Raw genomic sequence first — 24417 nt, forward strand, 5'->3', positions numbered from 1 at the left:
CTATTGCACAATACTGTGCAATTGGAGATTTCTTGCTATTGCACAATACTGTGCAATTGAACATTTTTTGCTATTGCACAATACTGTGCAATTGAAGATTTCTTGCTATTGCTGAATACTGTGCAATTGAAAATTTCTTGCTATTGCACAATACTTAATATAATAATTTTGGATCCTGATTTGAACCAACTTGAAAACTGGGCCCATAATCAAAAATCTAAGTACATGATTAAATTCAGCATATCAAAAAAGCCAAAGAATTCAATTTTTATTAAAATCAAACTTAGTTTAATTTTGGACCCTTTGGTATTTAATGTAGACCAATTTGAAAACGGGACTAAAAATTAAGAATCTACATACACAGTTAGATTTGGCATATCAAAGAACCCCAATTATTAAATTTTTGATGAAATCAAACAAAGTTTAATTTTGGACCCCGATTTTGACCAACTTGAAAACTGGGCCAATAATCAAAAATCTAAGTACATTTTTAGATTCAGCATATCAAAGAACCCCAAGGATTCAATTTTTGTTAAAATCAAACTAAGTTTAATTTTGGACCCTTTGGACCTTAATGTAGACCAATTGGAAAACGGGACCAAAAATTAAGAATCTACATACACAGTTAGATCCGGCATATCAAAGAACCCCAATTATTCAATTTTTGATGAAATCAAACAAAGTTCAATTTTGGACCCTTTGGGCCCCTTATTCCTAAAAACCTGTTGGGACCAAAACTCCCAAAATCAAACCCAACCTTCCTTTTATGGTCATAAACCTTGTGTTTAAATTTCAAAGATTTCTATTTATTTATACTAAAGTTATGGTGCGAAAACCAAGAATTATGCTTACTTGGGCCCCTTTTTGGCCCCTAATTCCTAAACTGTTCAGACCTCAACTCCCAAAATCAATCCCAACCTTCCTTTTGTGGTCATAAACCTTGTATTTAAATTTCATTGATTTCTATTTACTTATACTAAAGTTATTGTGCGAAAACCAAGAATAATGCTTATTTGGGCCCTTTTTTGGCCCCTAAATCCTAAACTGTTTGAACTAAAACTCCCAAAATTAATCCCAACCTTCCTTTTGTGGTCATAAACCTTGTGTCAAAATTTCATAGATTTCTATTTACTTAAACTAAAGTTATAGTGTGAAAACCAAGAAAATGCTTATTTGGGCCCTTTTTGGCCCTAATTCCAAAAATTTTGGGACCAAAACTCCCAAAATCAATCCCAACCTTCCTTTTGTGGTTATAAACCTTGTGTTAAAATTTCATAGATTTCTATTCACTTTTACTAAAGTTAGAGTGCGAAAACTAAAAGTATTCGGACGACGACGACAACGACGACGACGCAGGACGACGACGCCAACGTGATAGCAATATACGACGAAAAATTAAAATTTTTGCGGTCGTATCAAAAGTTAAAAAAATCCAGTACATCAAATAAGTTTGCTAATCCAGAGCCTACTGTAAACCAACTAATGTTACTTATTTTCGCTGAAACTTCATTTCACATTTGGCCCTTACTAGCCAATTTGACAGCAATTTAGTTTTGCAATTTTCACATTTGCTAGATGTAGTTAAACAAGGAAAGATCCAAATTTTACATAGTAATGCTTTGACCTATATTTGCAATATTTTTCTACTCGCAAAAGATATGACTTTTTCAATCTCCACATAAAAAAATAACTATCCAGGAACTCTTTAAATTGGAATAGGGGAGGGTTACCCTTTATCAAGTCCTATTGGGGGATCTAAAGGCCAACCACAATAAAATTGGTTTGTTGTTATGTACTACATTTTACATCATTACTTTAAGCAGAATTAACTCTACATACAAGCCTGTTCCAAGTCAGGAGCCTGTAGAGTGGTTTTTGTTAAGTTAATGTTCGTCATATTTGTTTTTCGTAAATTATTTTGTTACAAATTAGGCAGTTAGTTTTCTCAATTGAATTGTTTTACATTTTTCATGTCAGGGCCTTTTAAAGCTGACTATACAGTATGGGTTTTTACTGTAAGGTTGATTATAATAGCTTAAATCCACTCCATTTGAACTTTGGTGGATAGTTGTCTAATCGGTAGTCATACTTCATATCCTATTCTTATATCAGCAAGGTTGAAATAACTGAGTATAATACTGCGGATTCATTATTATTCATGGGATACCAATTTTTATGGTTTTTCGTTGGTACAGATAAACTATAAATTTAAATGTTCAATGAATCACAAATTTGCTATTGGGTTGTATTATTACAGACTTTGACAAAATCATGAAATCAAATATCCACGAAAATGCAAGGTTTCCTCAATCCATGCATGCCAATTGATAACAGGCATGGGGTAATCGTAATCAGTAATCGTAATCAGCTGCAATCGATTACATTTTGCAGTGTAATCCTATTTAATCAGTAATCATGCCATTTCTGATTACAAGTAATCATAATGTAATCGATTACATTGCAAAAAACAGGTGTAATCATGATTACTTTTTGATTACTTTAAGATTACATTCATATGATTACTTGCTGGTTACAAAATCTTGTATATATATATAAAGATAGTTTTTGATAGACAATTTGATAACAACGAAAAATAAATGAGTAATTGATAATATAAAAGTTTATTAGTTTACCTTGATATCAATATGTACAGGAACAGTCGATGGTCTTCTCACCTCGTCCAATGGAATTACTCTTATCCTTACTGAAATATTGTATGTGTAGATAATTCAAAATGCCCTGCATTTATGTCAAAAACCAGTTCTAATTGTGAAAATCACAAATTTTATAACCAAATTAGAAATGAGCCTCCACATGGGGTTGTTTTTTATGTGATTACATCACGATTTTTATAGTGACTATTTGATTACCAGGCTAAATATTTGATGATTTTTTATTAATAATTGATAATATCGGACTGGTTTTTTTTAAGATTGGTTATCTTGTTTTAAAAAAATAATTAATGATTAAGGATACCCTTTGAAGCTTACTGAAACTCTTGATTTTTTTGTTATTATATAGCACTCATTGTCAAATCTCCTTATAAACACATTTAAAGGGGCATAAGCTATGAGATATTAAAAAAACTTAAAATATGATTTTATGTTAAATCTTTAATGGAAGTAAAATATTGAAATAGTAATTAGGCTTTAACAGCCAGTTTGTTTCAATTTTGTAAAAATATTCTATCTTAGAGCTATTTTCCTAATGCATGTAGTTTAAAGGTTTGGTTAGCTTGCTTGATTTGTTTGTATAAATGTTTGCTTATGCAAGAATTCAAAAGCATTAAACAAGCTGAAGACCCACATTTCAATTGATTGCTATTGTAAAACTTATTACAGTACTCGAGCAAACAATTATACAAACGACAAACAAAGCAAGGAAGTCAACCAAACCTGTAACAAAGCAAGCAAGTCAACCAAACCTGTAACCTAAGTGCATTAGGAAAATAGCCCTAATTATAAATGTACCTTCCTGGTTAGGTGTATACACAGGTTTGTCTGTCTGTATAAAAATATATCCACTTTGTCTAGACAAAAGAATCACTTTCTCTTTCTCAAAAATAAATCTCCCATTTGTAGACTTGGCTACAAGGGACACATATTGTATGGTATTGCCATCTGAGTCTTGAAGATCTGATGCTTGTAGTATAAATGTTGTGTTCTTCACTTCACCTGTTCAAAATAGAAAGGCGACAGGGTAATGATTGCAATAATTGAAATTTGCATTTTAAAAAAAATTTTATGAATCAAACAGGAATTTTCTGAATATCTCAAAAATTAAAATCCCATTTAAACCTAAAATTACAAATTTGCAATAATAAATGCACGCAATAATTTCTGAATTTACAGTACCAACAATTGGTAGGAAAACTGACAATATTTTAGCTAGTCAATTCAGGTCAGAGGCAAATGTACCTTCTATTTGCCAGGTTCAAATCCACAACCTTAGTTTTGATACGCTAGTGATACAGTGAGTCACTAAATGAACTATTAAACCACCTATGCTGCCACTGCGATCTTTGAGCGTTTGGAAGCAATCACAATGCCAGTCTGGTGGCAGCTGTCATATTGCTCATATCAAAATGTACTTGTTGATGATTTTAAGAATTTTGAAATAAGACAGCTATATTTCTACCATTAGGTATAAATAGAGAACATTTAAGGGGGTTTAAGGTTTTTTCCTGAAAAAAAATATTCTGATCCCCAATTAATTGGAAAAAAAAATATTCTGTTCAAGCATATGACAAAAGATATATTCTGAAATCCATATTTTCCCCATACCTGATATTGTTAAATTTTGAAAAAAAATAATTTGATTGATAGTGTTGAAACTAAATAAATTGTCTGACTAAAAAAAAATATAACCCCCCCCCCCCCCCCTCTCCATTGAAGTTGGTACCTCCTTAGTAGACTGACCTGATGATATTGTAACAGTTCTTTCATACAATGTCTTTTCTTTAGCTGGATGGTCCTGTATGTATAGCTGTATTGAGATATTGTCTATATCAGAAATACTGACAGACACCGTCTCTGGAGCATCGAGTCGGAACACACTTGGAGCTGTTATGAAGTATATTGGTCTGGCAATTTAAAAAAGATACATACAGTCAGTTCAGATATAAAGCAAAATTCATCATTTGCAAAAGAATTTGACAAAAGAAATATATATAACGATTTAATTAATCATCCATCTTGTTTAATTATTTTGTTTCGGGTTTGTAAAATGTGAAATAATAAGAGTGCACATGCTCATAGGCGGATCCAGAAATTTTCATAAGTGGGGGCCAACTGACTGACCTCAGAGGGGGCCCGCTCCAGTCAGGCTTCAATGATTCCCTATATAAGCAACCAAATTTTTTCCCAAAAAGGGGGGCCCAGGTCCCCCTAAATCCGCCTCTGATGCTGAAATGTCTCGCCTTCTTTACTAACCATTGATTTTATGTTGATGGTCCTAAGTATAAAGCTTTACTACAAGTATCACATAAAATTAACATAATACAAGCAAATGAGGTCATGGTCAGATAAACCAAACGAGAAATGCATGTACAACTTACAACCATTTAATACACCAAATACAGTTGGCCTATTGCTTATATTATCTAAGAAACAAACATAACCATGAAAACTAATCATTGACCAATGAACCATGAAAATGAGGTCAAGGTCAGATTAAACCTGACATGTACATCATAAAATATTTCTATACACCAAATATAGTTGACTTATTGCATAAAGTATTAAAAAAAAAAAAAAAACTCAACCTTAACCACTGAACCATGAAAATGAGGTCAAGGTCAGATGACACCTGCCAGTTGGACATGTACACCTTACAATCATTCCATACACTAAATATAGTAAACCTATTGCGTAAAGCATCTGATATATGGACTTGACCATGAAAACTTAACCTAGTTCACTGATCCATGAAATGAGGTCAAAGTGAAATGAAAACTGTCTGACGGGCATGTGGACCTTGCAAGGTAAGCACATACTAAATATAGTTATCCTATTACTCATGATAAGAAAGAAAGAAATATTACAATCAAAAATCTTTTTTCAAGTAGTCACTGAACCATGAAAATGAGGTCAAGGACAAAGAACATATGACAGACAAGAACTTTGAATCAAAAAGTCATCTATATACAAAGTATGAAGCATCCAGGTCTTCCAACTCATAAGATATAAAGCTTTTAAGGAGTAAGCTAACAACGCCGCCGATTCACTAACCCTATATGTCGAGCTTTCTGTGACAAAAATCACAGGCTCGACAAAATTTAGTCTTTGCCTGGGCCAATTTCCAACTAAATATTTTCCTATACATAGATGACTAAGACTTGAGTTTCATCCATTTTAAATACACACAAATTTCATCATATATAGTGGTGGATCCAGTGGGGGCTCCACATTTGGAAAAAAAACTTTTTTATGATCAATGCTTTTGAATGGGGACATATAGTGTATGGTTGGCACTCCCTTTATCCTGGGTTGAAACCCTCCTTTGATTTTTTAAAACATATCACATATTTTGTAATTTAAAAAACTGCAACCTAAAGTTCTGTAACATTTTCAATTAATTTTGTCATGCAGTGCAACATCTAACTTCTGATACAATTTATTTTTAACGTAATAGCCATTCTCTGATATGATGATATAACTGTGGGTGCATGTGTGATAATTATATATAACTATATAGAAACCAGAATCATGTACAGTAATTTATTTCACTTGGTCAGCTTAAAAAAGAGAACCAAAAAACATGATGATTTATCCCATTAAATAATGTTAAATGAAGTTAGTTACATAGATTTAGCAATTTTAGGACCTAATTCTCCAAATGATAAAGAAATGCATACATTGCATAAATTTAAAATTCTTAAACCCTGTACTTTGCACTTCTCTATTAAGACCTTTAAAAAATGTTATACATGTACATGTAACATAACAATGCACTTCTTAAATATATAAAATGCAACTATCTTATTATATATCTTATGATTTGAATTCTGATATGACCTTGTTTTTTTTCATTTCGTTAACTTGATGATATGCAGTCATAAAAATTCACTTGATATTGAAATCAGCTAGAAATGATTATTATAAATCATAAGATAAGATATACTCACTCTGAATAAACCATTAAAAAATCCAAAAAGAAAAACAGAATTACTGACAACCTCATTTCTAATACATCTATGCAGTAAAAATCACATTAACAAAATTTTGAAGGTAATTTCCCTTTTTACGTTCTTGATATGAACCAGAACTGAAGATAGTGCCAAATTGTTTGATAATTCAATACTTTGTTTACTTTTTCACTATTAATTTGTTTATCTGAAGGATGGGAAAGAGTTTATCAAATAATAATCTTCTAACAATTAGACAATGAATGCCGTGCCAAATTATGTTATCTTCAAATCAGCATGTTATCTTTACACACTTAAATTGTAAGAATAAAAATCCCATGCATATCACTTTTTAGATTATAAACAAACTAGAGGCCCTGTGGTGAAGAAGTGGTAAACAAACTGACATATATTTTGTGTATATATATGTAATTTTAGAAATAACTTATATGTTTTAAACTGATAATAACTCTTCTAACATGTGTCTAAGTTAACACTGTTGATCCTACAAAGACATATCTAGCTATCCTCGAGTAGCTATCTGACCATTGAAGGGTTTATTTTAAAAAAAAAAAAAGATTATTATTATCTTGCTTATTAGCCCAGTAGATTATTTAGACCTAGTACTAGTAACTTTTAAGAGAAGCAAGAACATAAAGAAATTTTCTGTAAAGCAATATTCTTTTGATACATTTAAAGGTTGTTTCTAGTATATGTAGTATTATGTGGAACTTACTCATGTGGAACTTAAATCTACTGCCAACAGAGGCGGATCCAGGGGGGGGAGTGTTCCCCCCCCCTTTTCAAATGGCTGGATCCGCCACTGGCCAACACATTCTTTCATGTCCAATTAACGACACTACTACTTTTTTAACAAAATATGAGGGATCATTTATGGTCTGATTTTAATCAATGTAGAACAAATAGAAGCAGAATTTATACATCTTCATATAAAGAGGAAACAAAAAGTATATACAACAGAACAATGACCATATCTGGCAACAAACATACTTTAGAATATTTTGCATATTTTACCACCTTATTTGTAAAAATATAAAAATAATTGTTTTTAAAACATATCTTTTATCAAAATTATATTTTTAAATGAACAATATACAAAACAAGAGGCTCCAAGGAGTCTGTGTCGCTCACCTGGTAGTTTAATTTACAATAAGAAGATGTGGTATAATTGACAATGAGAAAGCTCTACACCAGATTCTGTTAGTTCCACTCCTATGATTTCTTTAATGTTAGCGGAGGATTAAGGGGGAACCTGACCAGGAGTCCACCCCTCCCCTGACCCTTTTGAGAGAAAATTTTGGTTGGTTATAATAACTTATTTAGGGAATGATTGAATGACTGAATCAAGACTTGAGCAAGCCCCTCATTAAAAGGCAATGAGTGGATCTGATGCTGGGTGTGTCCCTCTTTTTCAAAATCCCTAGGAACTAGCTGTTCCATAAAATTTACTTTATTTCAATTTCAATAATTTTGTTGGCAATATATTCAAAGTTACTTGTTTCTATCCATTGGAAAATATATACGTTGATAGTGGGTCTTCCAATGGATAGAAACAAGTACCTGTGAATATATTTTCAATGTTGATAGTGGGTCTTCCAATGGATAGAAACAAGTGCCTGTGAATATATTTTAAAAAATCAAGAGGTTTTCATTTTTAGTATACACACCGTTAGTCTAAATGAAAACCCAATTGTCTTCTGAATTCTAAGTAGTATTTCTTTTGACATTGTTTATCATTATCAAGTTTAGTTCGTTAACTATCACAATTCTTGGATTTTTTTTCTTCTGATAAAGTTAATTCGACCTAAAGAGTAACGTACACGATAAGGGAGAGAAACGACTGAGTAATTGTCAAATCATAATTGTTTTTATCAGTAAAATAAGTCAGGTCCTGGACTAATCAAGTTTTTCTTATTATAATCAAGGATTTGTACTATACAAATCCTTGTTATAATCATTTTCTATAAATATATTTTGGAGATAATTAATCAAGAATTTGTTTACTCAATATATGATCATAATAGTATTATGTAATGTAATACTTTTTTCAGCATTTTTTTTTCAAATAGTGTGTGTATTTTTTAAAAAGAATCACAGAGCTGAGTCTAAAGGTGTTTCGGGTAACATCAGATATCCCTGGTCATATGTTTTTCTTTTTGTCATATCAAGAATACTCAATATGTACGTGCGGGAAACAAGGAACAATTACATTATTTCCATACATAAACATCAAGATAAATCTAAATACATGTTAAAAGAAAATGGAATTTATTACAAAGGATAATAAGATATGGTGATGGTCCTGGATCTCACTGATATTAAGGATTATATGTACCCTTGTGTTGATTCTATGCTACTGAAACATATGGAAATTTTATAGAAAATCCACAGCCTTTATTCTTGTCCTCTCATATTTGGCAATTTGATGACTGATAGATATAGGATTATTGCATGCAATGCAATGTACAAAATGGTCTATCTCTATGATTCATTATATCAAAAGTTCGTACAAAAATGACTGTCATAAACCCCTTCTGTAGCCATTTTTGTACAAACTTTTCAAACTTCAAAAGAAATTTTAGTTATAAAATTTAAAATATGGATTACTCACTTGTTTTTCTATGATGTGCTAGTGTTTATTTTTTACAAAAAGTCTTTTAAGAACCTTTAAATTCCAAAAAACCTCGTACTGAGTCACTAAAGTTTAGCGCACCCTAGAAGGTGTACTTGAATTGGTCCATATTTATATTTGTTTCAACCAATATCTAAATTTATAAACTTGCTTTAATCATATATATATATAATACAATATTACTTCCATGCTTTAATGAAATCATTGCTAGCACTGCATGCAATAGTCTTCCATTTATCAAACACCGAATTGTCAAATATGAGAGTAAAAGGGGAAAGGCTGTGGATTGGGGCAGCTCCGTTATTCCGACACCCCATTAGTTCGACACCCCATTGGTCCGATACCCCAATAGTCCGACACCCCATTATACCGACACCCCCGACACGGATGTAATTGAACAATATTATAATAAAAAGTAAAACATGAAATACCAAGCTCCAAAGAAAACGGAAAGTTTTTAGTCAAATGGAAAAATCAAAAGCCCAAACTCATCAAATGAATGGATAACAACTACCATATTCCTGACTTGGTAAAAGCATTTCCTTATAAATGATAGTTTAAATCTGGTTTTATAGATATAGTTTCAAAACACATGCACTTGTCTCAGACAAAAAATCTTATATACCTTAATATAACAATGTAATATTAGGTATATAAGAAATTTTTTCTGAGACAAGTGCCTGTGGTTTAGCTCTATCTATCATAATATTTAAGATTATAACCAAAAACTGCAAAATTTCTTTAAAATCTACAAATTTCAGTAGTACTGTATATATATGAATCGAAATAGTAATGGTTGGAATCAATAGTCCATCTTTATGGTAAACTGACAGTTTTTCCAGCTGAAACCTTATCATGTGTACATGATTCATTATGAGGAGAGACTGCTGATGGCATTTCTTCTCTAGTAGAATGTGTTCCCATATAGAACATATCTTAAATTAGTTTACCAAAACTTACAAGGACCTTGTTTTTTTTATATGGACGTAGTCATGGTACTTCTTCAATAGTAATATCAAATAGGTGACATGATATTATCTGTCTCAGTGATATACTCATAAGCAAGAGTAGTTCCGATTGCAATATCAAAATTCTACGAAAGTGTAGGGATTTGGGGGAGGGGTCGTTCATATATAGATATTCTTTAATTGATATGCAATTTTCTCTATTCTTTATACTGTTTGCAATTATTCTCTAACCTTTATATACGTCGATTATTTACCTTTGTCAGACTACATGTGTGTCGGACTATTGGGGTGTCGGACCAATGGGGTGTCGGACTAATGGGGTGTCGGAATATCGGGGCGACCCCTCATTTTCTACAAAAATCGTGGATTTATTTGCCACAAAATCTCATTTTGCTATTAAATGCAACGAAACAATAAAAAATAAAGCTTTGCAGGATGTTTCCCCTTGGTATATGTACAAAATGGCCTATGATATCTCTACTATTCATTATCTTTGTTGTTTTAATACTATTTCAGTTCCGCACTTCGAAAATTTCGTACTTCGTACAGAAGGTGTCATTAATTAAGGTGGTACCAGAGACATATATGTGTATATATGTCTCTGGTGGTACCTAACACTACAAGGAGATAACTCTGTAAAATCACATAAACGTTTTAATGACGAACTGTGTTTTTAAGGGAATAATAAGGGACGACATCAGAAGTTCAATGTAGGATAAAAAACTTAATTCACATAGTTTTTTCGCTGACCCCTACCCCCCCCCCCCCCCCTTTTTAACTTAATTTGGGAAAAATTGATTTACCTATATGGATATATGTAAAATCGATTTTAGATTAACAAAACTTGCAGCAATGTTGACCCCACCCCCAAACTATTCGATTTAAGTTTTTTTTCCCTACATCGATCTTTTGATGTCGTCCCTAAGCTTCTCAATGGTCAAAATTAGTGTTTGTCAAACTGCTATATAACCAGTATAATTTTTCTGATAAAATGCTTGGTTCAAATTTTTTTAATTTTTTATATTTTTGTGAAAGGGTCAAAGTAAATTTTTTGTCAAAATTTTATGAAAATTAAACGAGCCAAATTAATTTTAGTGAAAGTGTTGGGTACCACCTTAAAGGGGCACTAGCTACGATATATATAAAAAAATAAAGTATGATTTTTTTTAGATCAATCATTAATCAAATTGGAATAATGAAATAATAATTTGCTTTTAGCAATCAATTTCCTTTAATTTTGTTGAAATAAGCGATTAAACATAATTTTTGACTGATTCACTTGCAAGTGAAAACGTCATCATCATTCTAACCGGTATTCATGTGAACTTCAAGTTAACCCCTAGCTAGAGATTGACAGCTAGTGCCCCTTTAACCTTAATATGTTTATCATATGTGATGAAATATGATGTGTATATGTTAATAGGTCGAAGGATCCTTCTCCGAATAAGACAGCACCATAATATTACTGAGGGGTCAATAGGGGTCCGTTAATATGTCAGTTACAACACCTCGATTTTGGCAATACGGAATTAAACTTTTTTATTGATGGACATGCTTCAAGAACAAAATATAAATTTTCATTTTTTTGCGGAGTTTCTCTTTTTCAACAAATGAAAAAATGCTGATAACAGTTAACAAAGTGGGTTAACAGCTTAAATTTGTCTCAGATAACAGAACATATTTTATTTCCAATTAGGGGCCCACAAGGGGCATACAGAGCATACATAAATAAGGAAAAAGAATATTGATTTGCATAGATACATAGATACAAACAATTTTTTACATACAGTTACAATACAATTACTAACTCATATTCACTTTAATAAATTTACCAACAGCATTAAGGACCTGATTGTCTCCACAGTTTAATAAATAAATAAATTAATGCTGATTATCAAGAATAGAAAAAATTGGAATTCTTTGGCAAACAAAGTCAAAGAGAGCATCTCTATCTGATTTAAAATTTTCACAGTTACTTAAAAAATGGATTTCATCTTCAACACAGCCAGAGGAGCATTTTTTGCAAATTCTTTCATTTCGTGGAATATTTGAAAAACGACCAACTTCAATTTGAAGCTTATAGGCAGAAATTTGCATATAGATCTTCTAAAATCAAAGTTCTTAATTAAAGAAAGATAATTTGCATAACCAAAATTCTGCTTAAATTTCACATAATTAAACAGTTTTCCATTAGATGCTTTATTTTGGCTAGCATACCAATTGCTAATATATTTAGTGTGAATTAATTTTCTAGATATGTTCAAAAATTTATATTGTCCGAAATGTTTTACTTCTTGTTTAATTTCAAAAACTTCTAATATTTTTTTAACAAATGAGAACCAATAAGTTATGTTAGATTTGTGAACTCTTGGCTGCATTTATAAGCACCTTTCAATAGACTGAATTCAGTTGTAAGATTTTCAAATCTATACCAGTATTTTACAATTGACTTTACAATATCATAATGTAAGGGAAAACGCCCTAGTTCTGATAATACAGCAAAATTGACACTCCTTTAGTGTACACCAAGTATAAATTTAGAAAATTTAAGATGGACATTCTCACACTTAAGCTTTTAAAAAATATTTTCAAGATTAAATAAGGAAGACTGTAATTTATTACGAGAGACATTATAACCTCCCCATACCTCTGAATTATATAACAGAATGGGTTGAAGGGTATGATCAAAAATATGAAAACAGGAGACAGGAGACAAATTGATAAAATCCTTTCTAAGTTTATAGTAGGCCTTAAGAGCCATATTATAAGTTTAGTTTTAGCTAGATGAAAACTTCCAGATGCAGTAAAGTGAACACCTAAATATTTGTAATGAGCGACACAGTCGATCAAGTTATTCTGCAGTCGAAAATTCGCCTGAATTTTCCTTCCAGCCTTATTAGATCTTATTAAAAATTATGACTTTAGTCTTTCTAATATTAACTTTCAGACACCAGTCAGCACAATATTTTTCTAGCTGATCAAGTCTACTTAAACAGTTAACAACACCTTGAAAAGAGCCAAAAACAGGATTACATAAAAAAAAAGTTATTGTCCCCTCCCCCTCATTACTAGTGGATAGACCCCAATGTCAAATGATCTTCAATTTCTACCGAAGATTGGCTGTGAAAATGCTATCAATCCAATTTTTAATAACAGTTTTCAGCAAATATATTATCCCAATAACGTAATCAGACAACGAAAAAACTAATACAGACATACAGACAGACAGACAGACAGACACATTAGTTAAAGGGATAGGTGCTGAGAATCTTGAGACAGTCAAATGTTTGCAAGATGAAGTTAGAAAATATATCGAATTAAAGCAGAAAATAATATGTTATAATTAAACAATAACATATCAGACATTAAATCAGTCAATGGTTCTTGTCAAATCTGTAAGAACACATGGTTTAATCACAGGAAGAAGTAACCTGTATTGTTTTCAACCAGGACAATTTTCTTCCTCTTCAATGTGTCCTCAGGCTAAACCGAGGTTGGCCACAATTTAACTAAGTAACTGTGTTACATACATGCAGGAACAGGACCAACATTTTTTTTGGACTAACTTCCAATATTTCTGTGGAAATATATGGTTGCTTTTATAGGGAATCACTGGCACTGAAGCATGACTGGAGTGCCCCCCCCCTTTTGTTAGGTCAGTTACCCCCCCCCCCCCCCCACTTATGACAGGTTCTGGATACGCCACTGACTTCCCTAGCCTGATGAGAAAATATTGAATCAAACCATCCCCCTCCCCCAAAAAAGGTGACGAATCGATAGACGTGACATATCTAGTTAATTTTTATTTTATTTCATTTTTGGGTCTTAGCTAGTAATGTTGAATACATGATTCAAACCTTGTAGACAGTTAACGAAATATATTATGTTATTTAAAAACAGTTTCCGTCTACGTCTATAATGAGTCACCTCTTTGAATGTGCAAGTAATCACATAATCACAAATATTTTGCTTATATATCATGTATATCACATCATTTTTTTAAAATAAGCCTGATAATCTTATGAATCAGAATACAGTCCTATATATCATGAAAGATTATTGGTCTAGTAATGAGGGAGGGTAGGAGGGGTCCTGATCCCGAAATCCCGGGCTTAAAAACACGACATCCCGAAATCCCGGGCTTTAAAAACACGAAATCCCGAGGTCCCGAAATTCGAAGAAAGAATTCCCGGATCCCGAAAGGGTCAATCCCGAAATCCCGAGGTCAAAAACACCCGATCCCGGAGTCCCGATAAAGGTCCTATCCCCCCTCAGTAATCAAATAATCACTATAAAAACGACCAAGTATTCACATAATCAAAAACCCAATGAGGAGGCTCTATTGTCCTGATTAATCACTGATTAATCTCATTTTTAAACGGTCCAGTGTTATTTAGTAGCTTCAAGGAGGTTATATTAGATATCTAATATAACCTACTTGGTAGCTTCAGAGACATATATATGTCTCTGGTAGCTTCAAAGAAACAGTAGGTAGATCTAGCCGGAACATTTTTTTATTTTTTTTAATAAAAAAGTGTGTCCTTAAAATTAACATGTCCATCATAAAAAGATAAAAGGTATAGTCTGCCAGACTGACCTTGTCCTTGACCTAATTTCATCGATCAGTCATTTGGGTTTAAAATTGCGTAGTATTTTTCGTGCATTTGTTTTGATTATCCCGCTACCGAGCGAGCCTCCGTTCAACTATCCAATCAATTGCTTTGTTTTTGTCACGTGACAACGCCTTCCAAAAATACATTGGGATAACCTCGTGCTGAATCGGCAGATTATAGGTCCTACTTAGTTACTGATTTTGCAGAAAGTAGATCAAAATATGGCCGAAGAAAAGACCAAACTTACAAGAGATGGTACAATGCAAGTGACTGCAAAGGTTGGTTGAAATTCGTTGTTGATTAAAAAATATATCCTTGTCCAAATCGAATGGGGAAAACATAAAAAAAAATGTCGGTCACCGGCATTATCGTATTTGTTATGTCAACAAAATCAATGCAAACTCGAGAAAATTTAATTGTCAGTAAATTTCATGTTCAAAGAAGATTGGCAAACTAATTTTTCGAGTCTAGCTCTTGTTTGGATTCGTCGGTATATTGTATCTTTGTCCACTATTTGGCCAAAAAAAGGGAGGGGTGGCTTGGATAATTTCCCATGTTTCGACACCCCTAAAATGCCCTATAGATATTCGTAGAAAGTATTTTATGTCATGCAAAGATGCATTACAAAATTTATCATTAAATACTTAATCTGTGTTATTTTTTTTTAAAACAAATGTGTAATTTCTTCTTTTGATCTATCAACATGTTCAAACAAGCTCAATCCAGTTCTACCATAGTGTTCCTAAAAAACGTGAAAACCCAACACAAGTAATCACAATCCCATGCTGTTACAATGCATATAAAATTTAGATGTCAGCTTCCCTAAACATTGCATATGTCACATACCCCTAAAACCAGGTTCTGCAAATCATTCTGCATATTGAGCTTATTAATATTATATAGGTCATGTAGCTTAATTGTGCTATTTATACAAATTATCTCCCTTTGCACTTCAATTGACATGTTCACACATTATTTGGAAAAGCATTTGAAATTATCAGAATTACTTAGATATGCAATTTAGTTGTACTTTTATGTGATTGAATAGTTTCCCTTTACTCATAGTAGCCACTTTGCACCGAAATCTTTTCCAACTTCTAGTCAAAAAAACATTTTCTTGTATGTTTAAGCAAAGTTTTGCAAATACTAAGTCTGAAACAAATTTAATTACTTGTCTGGGGCATCAGACTAGTGGTTGATAGTGCAGAATGCTTTGTAAATCTTATGGAGGCCATAACGAGTTGGTTACAAAATTGTGGTTACAAAATTGTAAGTCATGGATCATCTGTTCTACAGTAACAACCAATATGTTCCTATTGTTGTTACCACAATTCTGTCCAGTGGCCTCTATGGGCAAGCCATCACTAGCCAGTCAACACTGAGGTTGCTAGTTGGAACTTCACTTCCTCCACCAATAAACTGTTGACCACGCGAAATAGCCTCAAAGTGGCATTAAAACCACCAACAATTAATCAACAATTTTGTCCTTTTTTCCTTAAATGAGACCTGCTGAATTAGACTTGTCACCTGGTTTGTACTTTTCTGCATTTTATTATACATGTAGCATTTTATTTTCAGGAAGGGATAGGTTATTTAGAATCCTCAGGAAAGGAGACTTTATTAGTAATGTCTGGTTTGAAAGACCCAGAGCCAGAACCCCCAGCAAAGAAAACAAAATTGGCTAAAGGAACAACTATGGTAGGAACAGCAAAGGTAAGTGATCAATAAATGAAAAGTAATTAGATATAAGAAGATGTGGTATGAGTGCCAATGAGACAACGTTCCATCCAAGTCACAATTTGTAAAAGTTTACAATTATAGGTCAAAGTACGGCCTTCAACACTGAGCCTTGTCGCACACCAAACAGCAATTTATTAAGGGCCTTGAAAAGAATTGAAAATGTTTTAAACGACTTTGTCTTTGATTTTGAGATACAAGTCATCTGAATTTTTGGCGTAAAGTGATTCTCTTGACACCTTCACTAAAATTAATTTGGTTGTTTAATTTCCATAAAATTTTGACAAAATATTTACTTTCACCAGTTCACATAAATATAAAAATTTTAAAAACTTGAACCACATACTTTATCATAAAAATTTTATTGGATATATAGCAGTTTGACAAACACTTATTTTGATCATTGAGAAGCTTGATATTTCCTTAACAATGCAATGTGATTAAAACATTAACCCTTTCACCGATTGCTGCCCAGACAGAAGCTACTCTGAGACGATGGCTTCCCTGGCTACTATTACTCAAGTGGGAGATCATTCATAATAAATGTCAATAAAAACTTGTTTGTAGTTATTTGTGTATTTATTTCATTCACTAACACCATGTTCACAGTTTTATTCATGTTTTAATAATTTTTTCTTCTTAAAATATTCAAATTTTCGGCATTTTCTAGGTGAAATTCTCAAAATTCTGCTCTTTGACCCCAAATCGTAATTTTTTAACCCAAAACGGCAAAATTTTGAAAAATTTTATGAGGCTGTACAAATCCCTCACACTGAACGATGTCCATTCCAAGTGTCTTGTACTTAAAACGACATTTTATGTCAAAAAAGTATACTAGTTTGGCTTCAATTCTTCCATATTCTTTCAAAAAAAATGTTCCCTCATTTCAAATTCTCGTAAATTCCGTAAATTTTCTCTGATTTTGACACGGTTTTCAACAAACGGAAGCGCGATGTTTATACTTTCATCCGGGTATTCCATCAAAGAAAGATAACTCATGTTTGCACTGTTTTAAGCGGGAAACATAAAAGAGGTATTCCGATCCCGGTAAAACGGGACTCATCGTCAGCTGTCTGAAGCGTGAATCCCGGTAAACCGGGACTCATCGGCGAAAGGGTTAAGCTGATTTTACAGAGTTATCTCCCTATAGTGTTATGTACTATCTAATGAATTTTATTTTGTTCATTTACAGGAGGCTGATAGGTTACTTGGTGACAATCGACCGGATGCTGATGCCATGACGAGAGGTCAACAAAAACAGATTGATGCAATCAGTAAAGAGGCCCCATCCACCCCAAAGAAAGCTAAACTGGCCAAGGCAGGCACAATGGTCGCCACTGCTAAGGTAATAGGAAAAATATAAAACCAGTTGAGATATAAATGTACCTCACAATTGATCGAAAGAAACAAGATTCCTATCGTAAAGGCACATACTACAAACCTTACATTAAGAGGCTCCAGCTGTCTACTCACTGTTCCCACTTAATGCATTGTTGAGGTTATAAAAGAAAAAAATATGTAAAATGAAAGGACCACTTATTTAAACAAAAATAACATCCCCTGAATATCAAGCAGAGCATCTCAAATAAATCCAATAGGTATGTACGAAAATTTAGGTCAACCTCGCCAACAAAAATTGCTGCAAGATCATCCAACATAATATCATCGTTATCATCGAATTTTACTTTAGACTTTAGAGGAAATTAAGGTACTTTAAAGAGAAATAGAAAATATAGTAATATTGTACAACAAAAAACAGAAAAAAAAATATAGGGAAATGTTTGACATATTTTGTTCTTGATTCATTTGTGAATACTTATAGGAAGGAGCAGATTTATTAGGAAAAGAGAAACTTGGAGACACAAGACAGGAAACAAAAAGGAAGGCCCCTGCAGCCAAACCAGCTATGAAAAAAACAACCACCATGGAAAAGACAATAGCTGAAGGTATGCAAAATAATATATGTATATGTTTATACTGTGGATTCATTTATTTCGTGGATACAGGATTCAGGAAACTGTTTTCGTAGATATTTGATTTTGTTGTTGTACATGTAAGCCTATAGAAAATTTGTACTCCATTGAATTCATTGATATCTATGAATTCAACGAAAATTTGTATCTATTATAGTGAATAAATACACAGTATTCATTTATGATAGGTTTGTTTTTGCAAATTTCACTTTATAAATAAAAAGTCAAATGTTCCCACCTGGATTAATGCAATTTAAGCTCGAGGGTATAAAATTTCAGAAAAAAATTAAACCTTTTTTTTTCATTACAAATTTGAATTTATTACTTAATTAGTCGTTACTTTATCACATGGTACAAAAATCATTTTAAAAAAATTGATTCATTTTGGCCCAAGATGACTTTAAATGTATATTTCATTGAAAAAGCTCCAAATTATCTTCCTTTGGTGCAAAAATGCCATTTTTTGGCATTAAAATTGAAATATCTTTTTTAACTCGTCAGTGACCTATTTTTTTATTATTATTTTCAAATAAGCTGTACTTTAGCTTGTAGCTAAACTATTGTAAAATTTGAGCGATTTCTGTAATTTAGGTCTTTTTTTTATTTCGATATTACTTCTATTTCTCCTATTAGTTCAACAGAAGAAAAGTACCATTACAAAAGTGTATGCTTCTTCGAAGGCAGATTGTGAGAGTAAATGAACGGTGACCCCATTTTTTTATTTTATTTTTCTATTAAGTATGAGATAAAGTTCATTTATAGAAAAATATAGCGAAATCCTATATTAACCCTCTCAACGATAGCTGCCCAGACAGAAGCTACTCTGAGAGGATGGCTTCCCTGGCTTCTATTACTCATGTGGGAGATCTTCATAATAAATGTCAATAAAAACTTGTCTGTAGTTATTTGTGTCTTTATTTCATTCACTAACACCATGTTCACAGTTTTGTTCATGTTTTAATAATTTTTTCTTCATAAAATATTAAAATTTTTAAATTTTAGGCATTATCTAGGTGAAATTCTCAAAATTCTGCTCTTTGACCCAAAAGCATATTTTTTTTACCCAAAACGGCAAAATTTTGAAAAATTTAATGAGGCTGTACAAATACCTTACACTGAACAATGTCCATTCCAAGTGTTTTGTACATGAAATGACATTTTATGTCAAAAAAGTATACTAGTTTGGCTTCAATTTTTCCATATTCTTTCAAAAAAATGTTCCCTCATTTCAAATTCTCGTAAATTCCGTAAATTTCCTCTGATCTGATTTCACTTTCATCCGGGTATTCAACAAAGAAAAATAACTCATGTTTGCACTGTTTTGAGCGGGAAATGTAAAAGAGGTATTCGGATCCCAGTAAAACGGGACTCATCGTCAGCTGTCTGAAGCGTGAATCCTGGTTAACCGGGACTCATCGGCGAAAGGGTTAAGAAAAAAGATCAATTTCGACCAGCAAGCCCCCTTATTAAAAACATAATAATTTAATGCTTAAAACTAAATGTCTAAATTTTCATCTCATGTTTTACAATGTACAAAAACAAAATGATGCTTACTAAGAGGATGTTCCAAAAGCTTTGACTACTTTGATACTTGTTTTTTGCTTGAATGTATTTTTTTTTTCTAAGCCATTTAAGGGGAGATTACTCAGAAAATTTTTACAAATGGATGTTTGGTAACTTTACATATTTTGTTTGTATAAAAAAAAGTTTTTCTGTAAGTCTATCATAAGAACTATATCATGCTTATATTAAATTTCAAGAGCAAACTTTCATTTTATTTACTCAAAAGTAGTTTTCCATTCATAATCTATTCTAAAGTTGACAATTTTGCACACCCTGTAGTTAAGGAATAGCTCATGAATCCATAATTTTTGTTAATGACATTGTTGAAATAGTTTCAATGGGACATAACTCTTGCCCTCTCTTCAACAAATTTATAAAAACATGATAATAAATCTGTCATTAATTTTAAAATGTGCATTTTATTTTAGCTGCATGGACAGTACCTGATATTAATGTAGAAGAAGGAAGAAAAACGAGATCTCAGGCAAGTGGTGCTGCTAAGCCAGCCATTAAGCGTGATGGAACCATGCAGAAAACCGCCAAGGAAGGAAAAGCTTTTGTAAAGGCAGGAAAAAAATCAAAGAAATAAATGCATTTTTTTGTCAGACATGAGTAAATGTACATTTTTTATTTATATTCTGTACCCATACAGTTTTGTATCTGACGTTAAAATATTTTTCCTTCATTTTGTTAAAATATTCAGTATGTACTTTGTAAGAGTAGAAAAATTCTTTGTTTCTTCTAATTGTTTGAAGAAAAACGCTTTGACCATGAACTCCTTCCCAAAGTCATTAATGAAATTATTGAACAGCAAATGATTTTTTGTTGATTAATTTTTTTTCTAACGGTCAACCTTACCTTTTTGATTGACAAGATTTTTTTTAATGACTTTTGACTACCAATGGGGTTTACCTGGTCGGCCACAATCGTTAGAAGCTATGCATTTGAAAGTTGCTTTGCTGTTTTAAAGAAACAAAGAACTGTTTTACTCAGTTACCTGGTCTTAATTGTTGTCGTCTGCTTATGACATAGTATATCAGTATAATGTTGTTTCACCTGTATGTAGATATAAATGAAAGGCAGCAATACATCCTCATTGTCATGGAGTGCCTGATGTTCACTTCCATACATCGTATCTTATTGTAACTATTTTTATTTTTAGTCCAGCTGGTTTTGTTTATCACTGCTGTGTAGTAAAACAACTGTTTCAAAATTTAAAGCATTATGGGTAATTTCATGGTTTGTTCCCAAAACTGAAAAAAATATCAAGTCATTGGTTGAATTTCATTTTTGCAGGACATTGTCAGCCAATCACAGGGTTTGGTGTAAGCTTTTGAAAATATTACCCAGAATGCATTAGATTCTGAAATGGCAAATTAACACATACTCATCATTTACACAATAAATCAGGAAATCCCATTATTTCATGTAAGAAATGTCAACCACTGTTATGCAGTTTGTATGCATGTGTATGAATTAGTTTTAAGATTACCTTTTTAAAAAATAATGAATTTGAAAAAAATTACTATCTGATCAAAGGTTTCATTGGTAAGAATGGCGAATTACCAAGCTCATACACCTACTTCTGTCTTAACAACTGACAAATGAACTTCATGTATTTTGCAACATATTTACATTTTTGTTAATGCTTTTTTACTATTACATATGTTAAAGTTCTTTATTAAATATTTATAATTAAGAGTTGTGCTTTTTTATTTCATTTACCGCAAATATTTTAAAGATTTTTTTTATATATTTCTAACCGCTTTATACAGTTTTTAAGTAAAACCAGATTTTTGAAATGTAGGGGGAAAAAAGATTCTGATATATTTTTCTAATAAAGATGAATAGAACACTGTAAACTTACTTCATAAAGCAGTTTAGCTACCATTTAGATAGAATACTTTACACATTGAATTTGCTGAATATGGAATATTTTCCCCCAAAATATTATAAGATTCTCTGACAAATTGAAAGGTTTCACACATTCCCATGAAGTTTGGTATGCATTATGTATGTAATTAATGTAAATTTTGAGAATCTTCCATAAAAGCATTTGTAATTGTATGGGAACAGCTGTAAAACATTGTCTATATTAAATCTATATGCAACTGAGTCACATAGAAGTAAATATCGAGATGATTTCATGAGAGAAAAAAATGATTTTAAATTTATATAATTAAATGTATTTTAAATCAGTTGTATGTAACGATAGCAGATTTCTCACTATAAATATATCATGATTCACATTTTATTTCACTACAAATGTACCATGATTCACATTTTTATTTTACAACAAATGTATCATGATTCACATTTTATTTCAATACAAATGTATCATGATTCACATTTTTATTATACTCCAAATGTATCATGATTCACATTTTTATTTCATTACATATGTACCATGCTTCACATTTTATCAAAACATAATGGCAGTATCTATTAATAATGGTACATAAATGTAGAGTAATTCATGATTACATGTGAAATTATTTTGTGTTTGACTTTTTGTTAAAACCTTTTTACTTCTTTTGTTTGTTTTTGGTCTTGTTATGTGTTCAAGAGAAACATATCACAGTTTATGTTTCTTTTTTTACCTTCAATATCCGAACAAATACAATTTTACTGAAAATTTATGTTGACCTTTTTACAAATTTTGTTTTGTTGAAAGCATTTTAAAAGTTGTGTATTCTTTTTCATGTTGAGCATGTTAAATTTCACAAAAAAATTGTTTGCTCAGTTTTTGCTAGAAAAGAATGGGCCATTTTGAAAAAACGACGGTGTGAAAATAGAAATTTTCAAGATATTGACAATCTTGTTGGGACTATTCTATTATAATTGAAACAATGTACTTTTAACAACATACTTTCTATAGGCAACTTTTGATATATCCATTTGACATGCAATTATTCTTTGTCCACAATGTCCAAAAACAGAAAATATTTTAATTGAATAGTCCCGACTTGTTTACATGAAATTTTTAGAAATTTAATTTAATTATATAATTTTATTTAAGTGTGATATGTTTACCTGTGATTTTGTAGATGCAATGTTATTTGAATAAAAGGAAGATTTATAGTTTGATCTTAGTTATTCTCTTTTAGGGGTCCATAGGAGACCTGTTGTAATGCAAATTTTTGGTCCCTATCAAACATACTTACATTGTTTTTTAGCAGTCCCAATATTCTACCTGTTAAATTTATATGTTTATGATACCGTCTTGGTGGTCTTGTGGTAAAGTTCTCCTTGAGTGAGAGAGTTCAAGTGTTCGAACTCTGGTCCGGTCAAACCAAAGACTTAAAAATTGTTATTTGCTGCTTTTACGCTAAGCCTGTCGCATTAGGAAGTTCGAACAAAGACTTTTAGGCTCGAAGTCAGGATGATGACTCCGGGTAAGGTGATGTGTCTATCTTCAGACTTTTCCCTTGTGAACTACCGTAGCATGTAAAAAATCTGGCTCAGCGTGTGGGTGTAGTACAAAGCTGGGTTAATATTCACATTACATTAACATGTTCTCATCATGAATATGCATATTAATATGCTTCTGTCGGTTAAACAGCCATCCATTATCATCATTATACTTTTATGTGCTGTTTGTCAGAATATTTATGAAATAATTACCACAGAAATTCAAGCAAATCTCAAAGAATCAATCTTGAGTTCTTCTCTGTTTTGAAAGAAAACATGTACTTGAAATAGACAATGTATTAGCCTCTGTTTCTTGTTTACAGAATGGAAAATTAGGGGTTTAAATATGAAGAAGATTAATGGGATGTTTCTATACTACTATAGGATGAGATCAATTTCATTGAGCTGAAACAATACAAAGTCTGAAATATTTGTGATATGATGTCCTGTGGATTCATTTATTTTCGTGGCAAGTAGATTGTTATATGACCGCAAAAATTGAAAAATTTTTGGTCTTATATTGGTATCACATTGGCGTCGTCGTTATCGTCATGGTCGTCGTAGTCCGAAGACTTTTGGTTTTCGCACTATAACTTTAGTTTAAGTAAATAGAAATCTATGATATACACATGGAAAAAAGTATTGCAACACCAAATTGAAATTGAAATTAAAAAAACACTCTTTATTTTTTTGTGATATAATTTGGTAAAATAGAACTAGTTAAACATTATTTAAGTTTCACCTGAGTTTAACCAATAAATATCGACTCAATAAATTTTTATCTGCACATGCAGCTACTGTACCCATAAACAGCAAAACAGATGTTTTTACCCTCATTGTTTTCCACACTTTAAATAACCAAGTTTTTAAAGTT

General features: G+C 31.8%; 2 protein-coding genes across 2 annotated transcripts in view; one reads left to right on the forward strand and one right to left on the reverse strand.

Moving 5' to 3' along the window:
* The window catches only part of LOC139500845 (complement C3-like), a 60572-nt gene extending 53790 nt beyond the window's left edge, over positions 1-6782 (reverse strand). The window contains exons 1-4 of the mRNA XM_071289724.1: positions 6626-6782; positions 4419-4582; positions 3471-3674; positions 2634-2704 (exon numbers count right to left, since the gene is read on the reverse strand). Coding sequence (XP_071145825.1) covers positions 2634-2704; positions 3471-3674; positions 4419-4582; positions 6626-6681 — 495 coding nt within the window. The 5' untranslated portion in view covers positions 6682-6782. The remainder of the gene's footprint in view (positions 1-2633; positions 2705-3470; positions 3675-4418; positions 4583-6625) is intronic.
* An 8179-nt stretch (positions 6783-14961) lies between these two features.
* LOC139500853 (histone H1, macronuclear-like) lies at positions 14962-23219 on the forward strand. The gene is made up of 5 exons (XM_071289744.1): positions 14962-15137; positions 16438-16572; positions 17789-17941; positions 18419-18542; positions 20561-23219. Exons 1-5 carry the CDS (start codon positions 15081-15083, stop codon positions 20719-20721), a joined length of 630 nt encoding a protein of 209 aa, XP_071145845.1. The 5' UTR covers positions 14962-15080; the 3' UTR covers positions 20722-23219.
* Positions 23220-24417: the final 1198 nt, after the last annotated feature.

Source organism: Mytilus edulis, chromosome 13 (genome assembly GCF_963676685.1).
Source record: "Mytilus edulis chromosome 13, xbMytEdul2.2, whole genome shotgun sequence".
Classification (NCBI taxonomy): domain Eukaryota; kingdom Metazoa; phylum Mollusca; class Bivalvia; order Mytilida; family Mytilidae; genus Mytilus; species Mytilus edulis.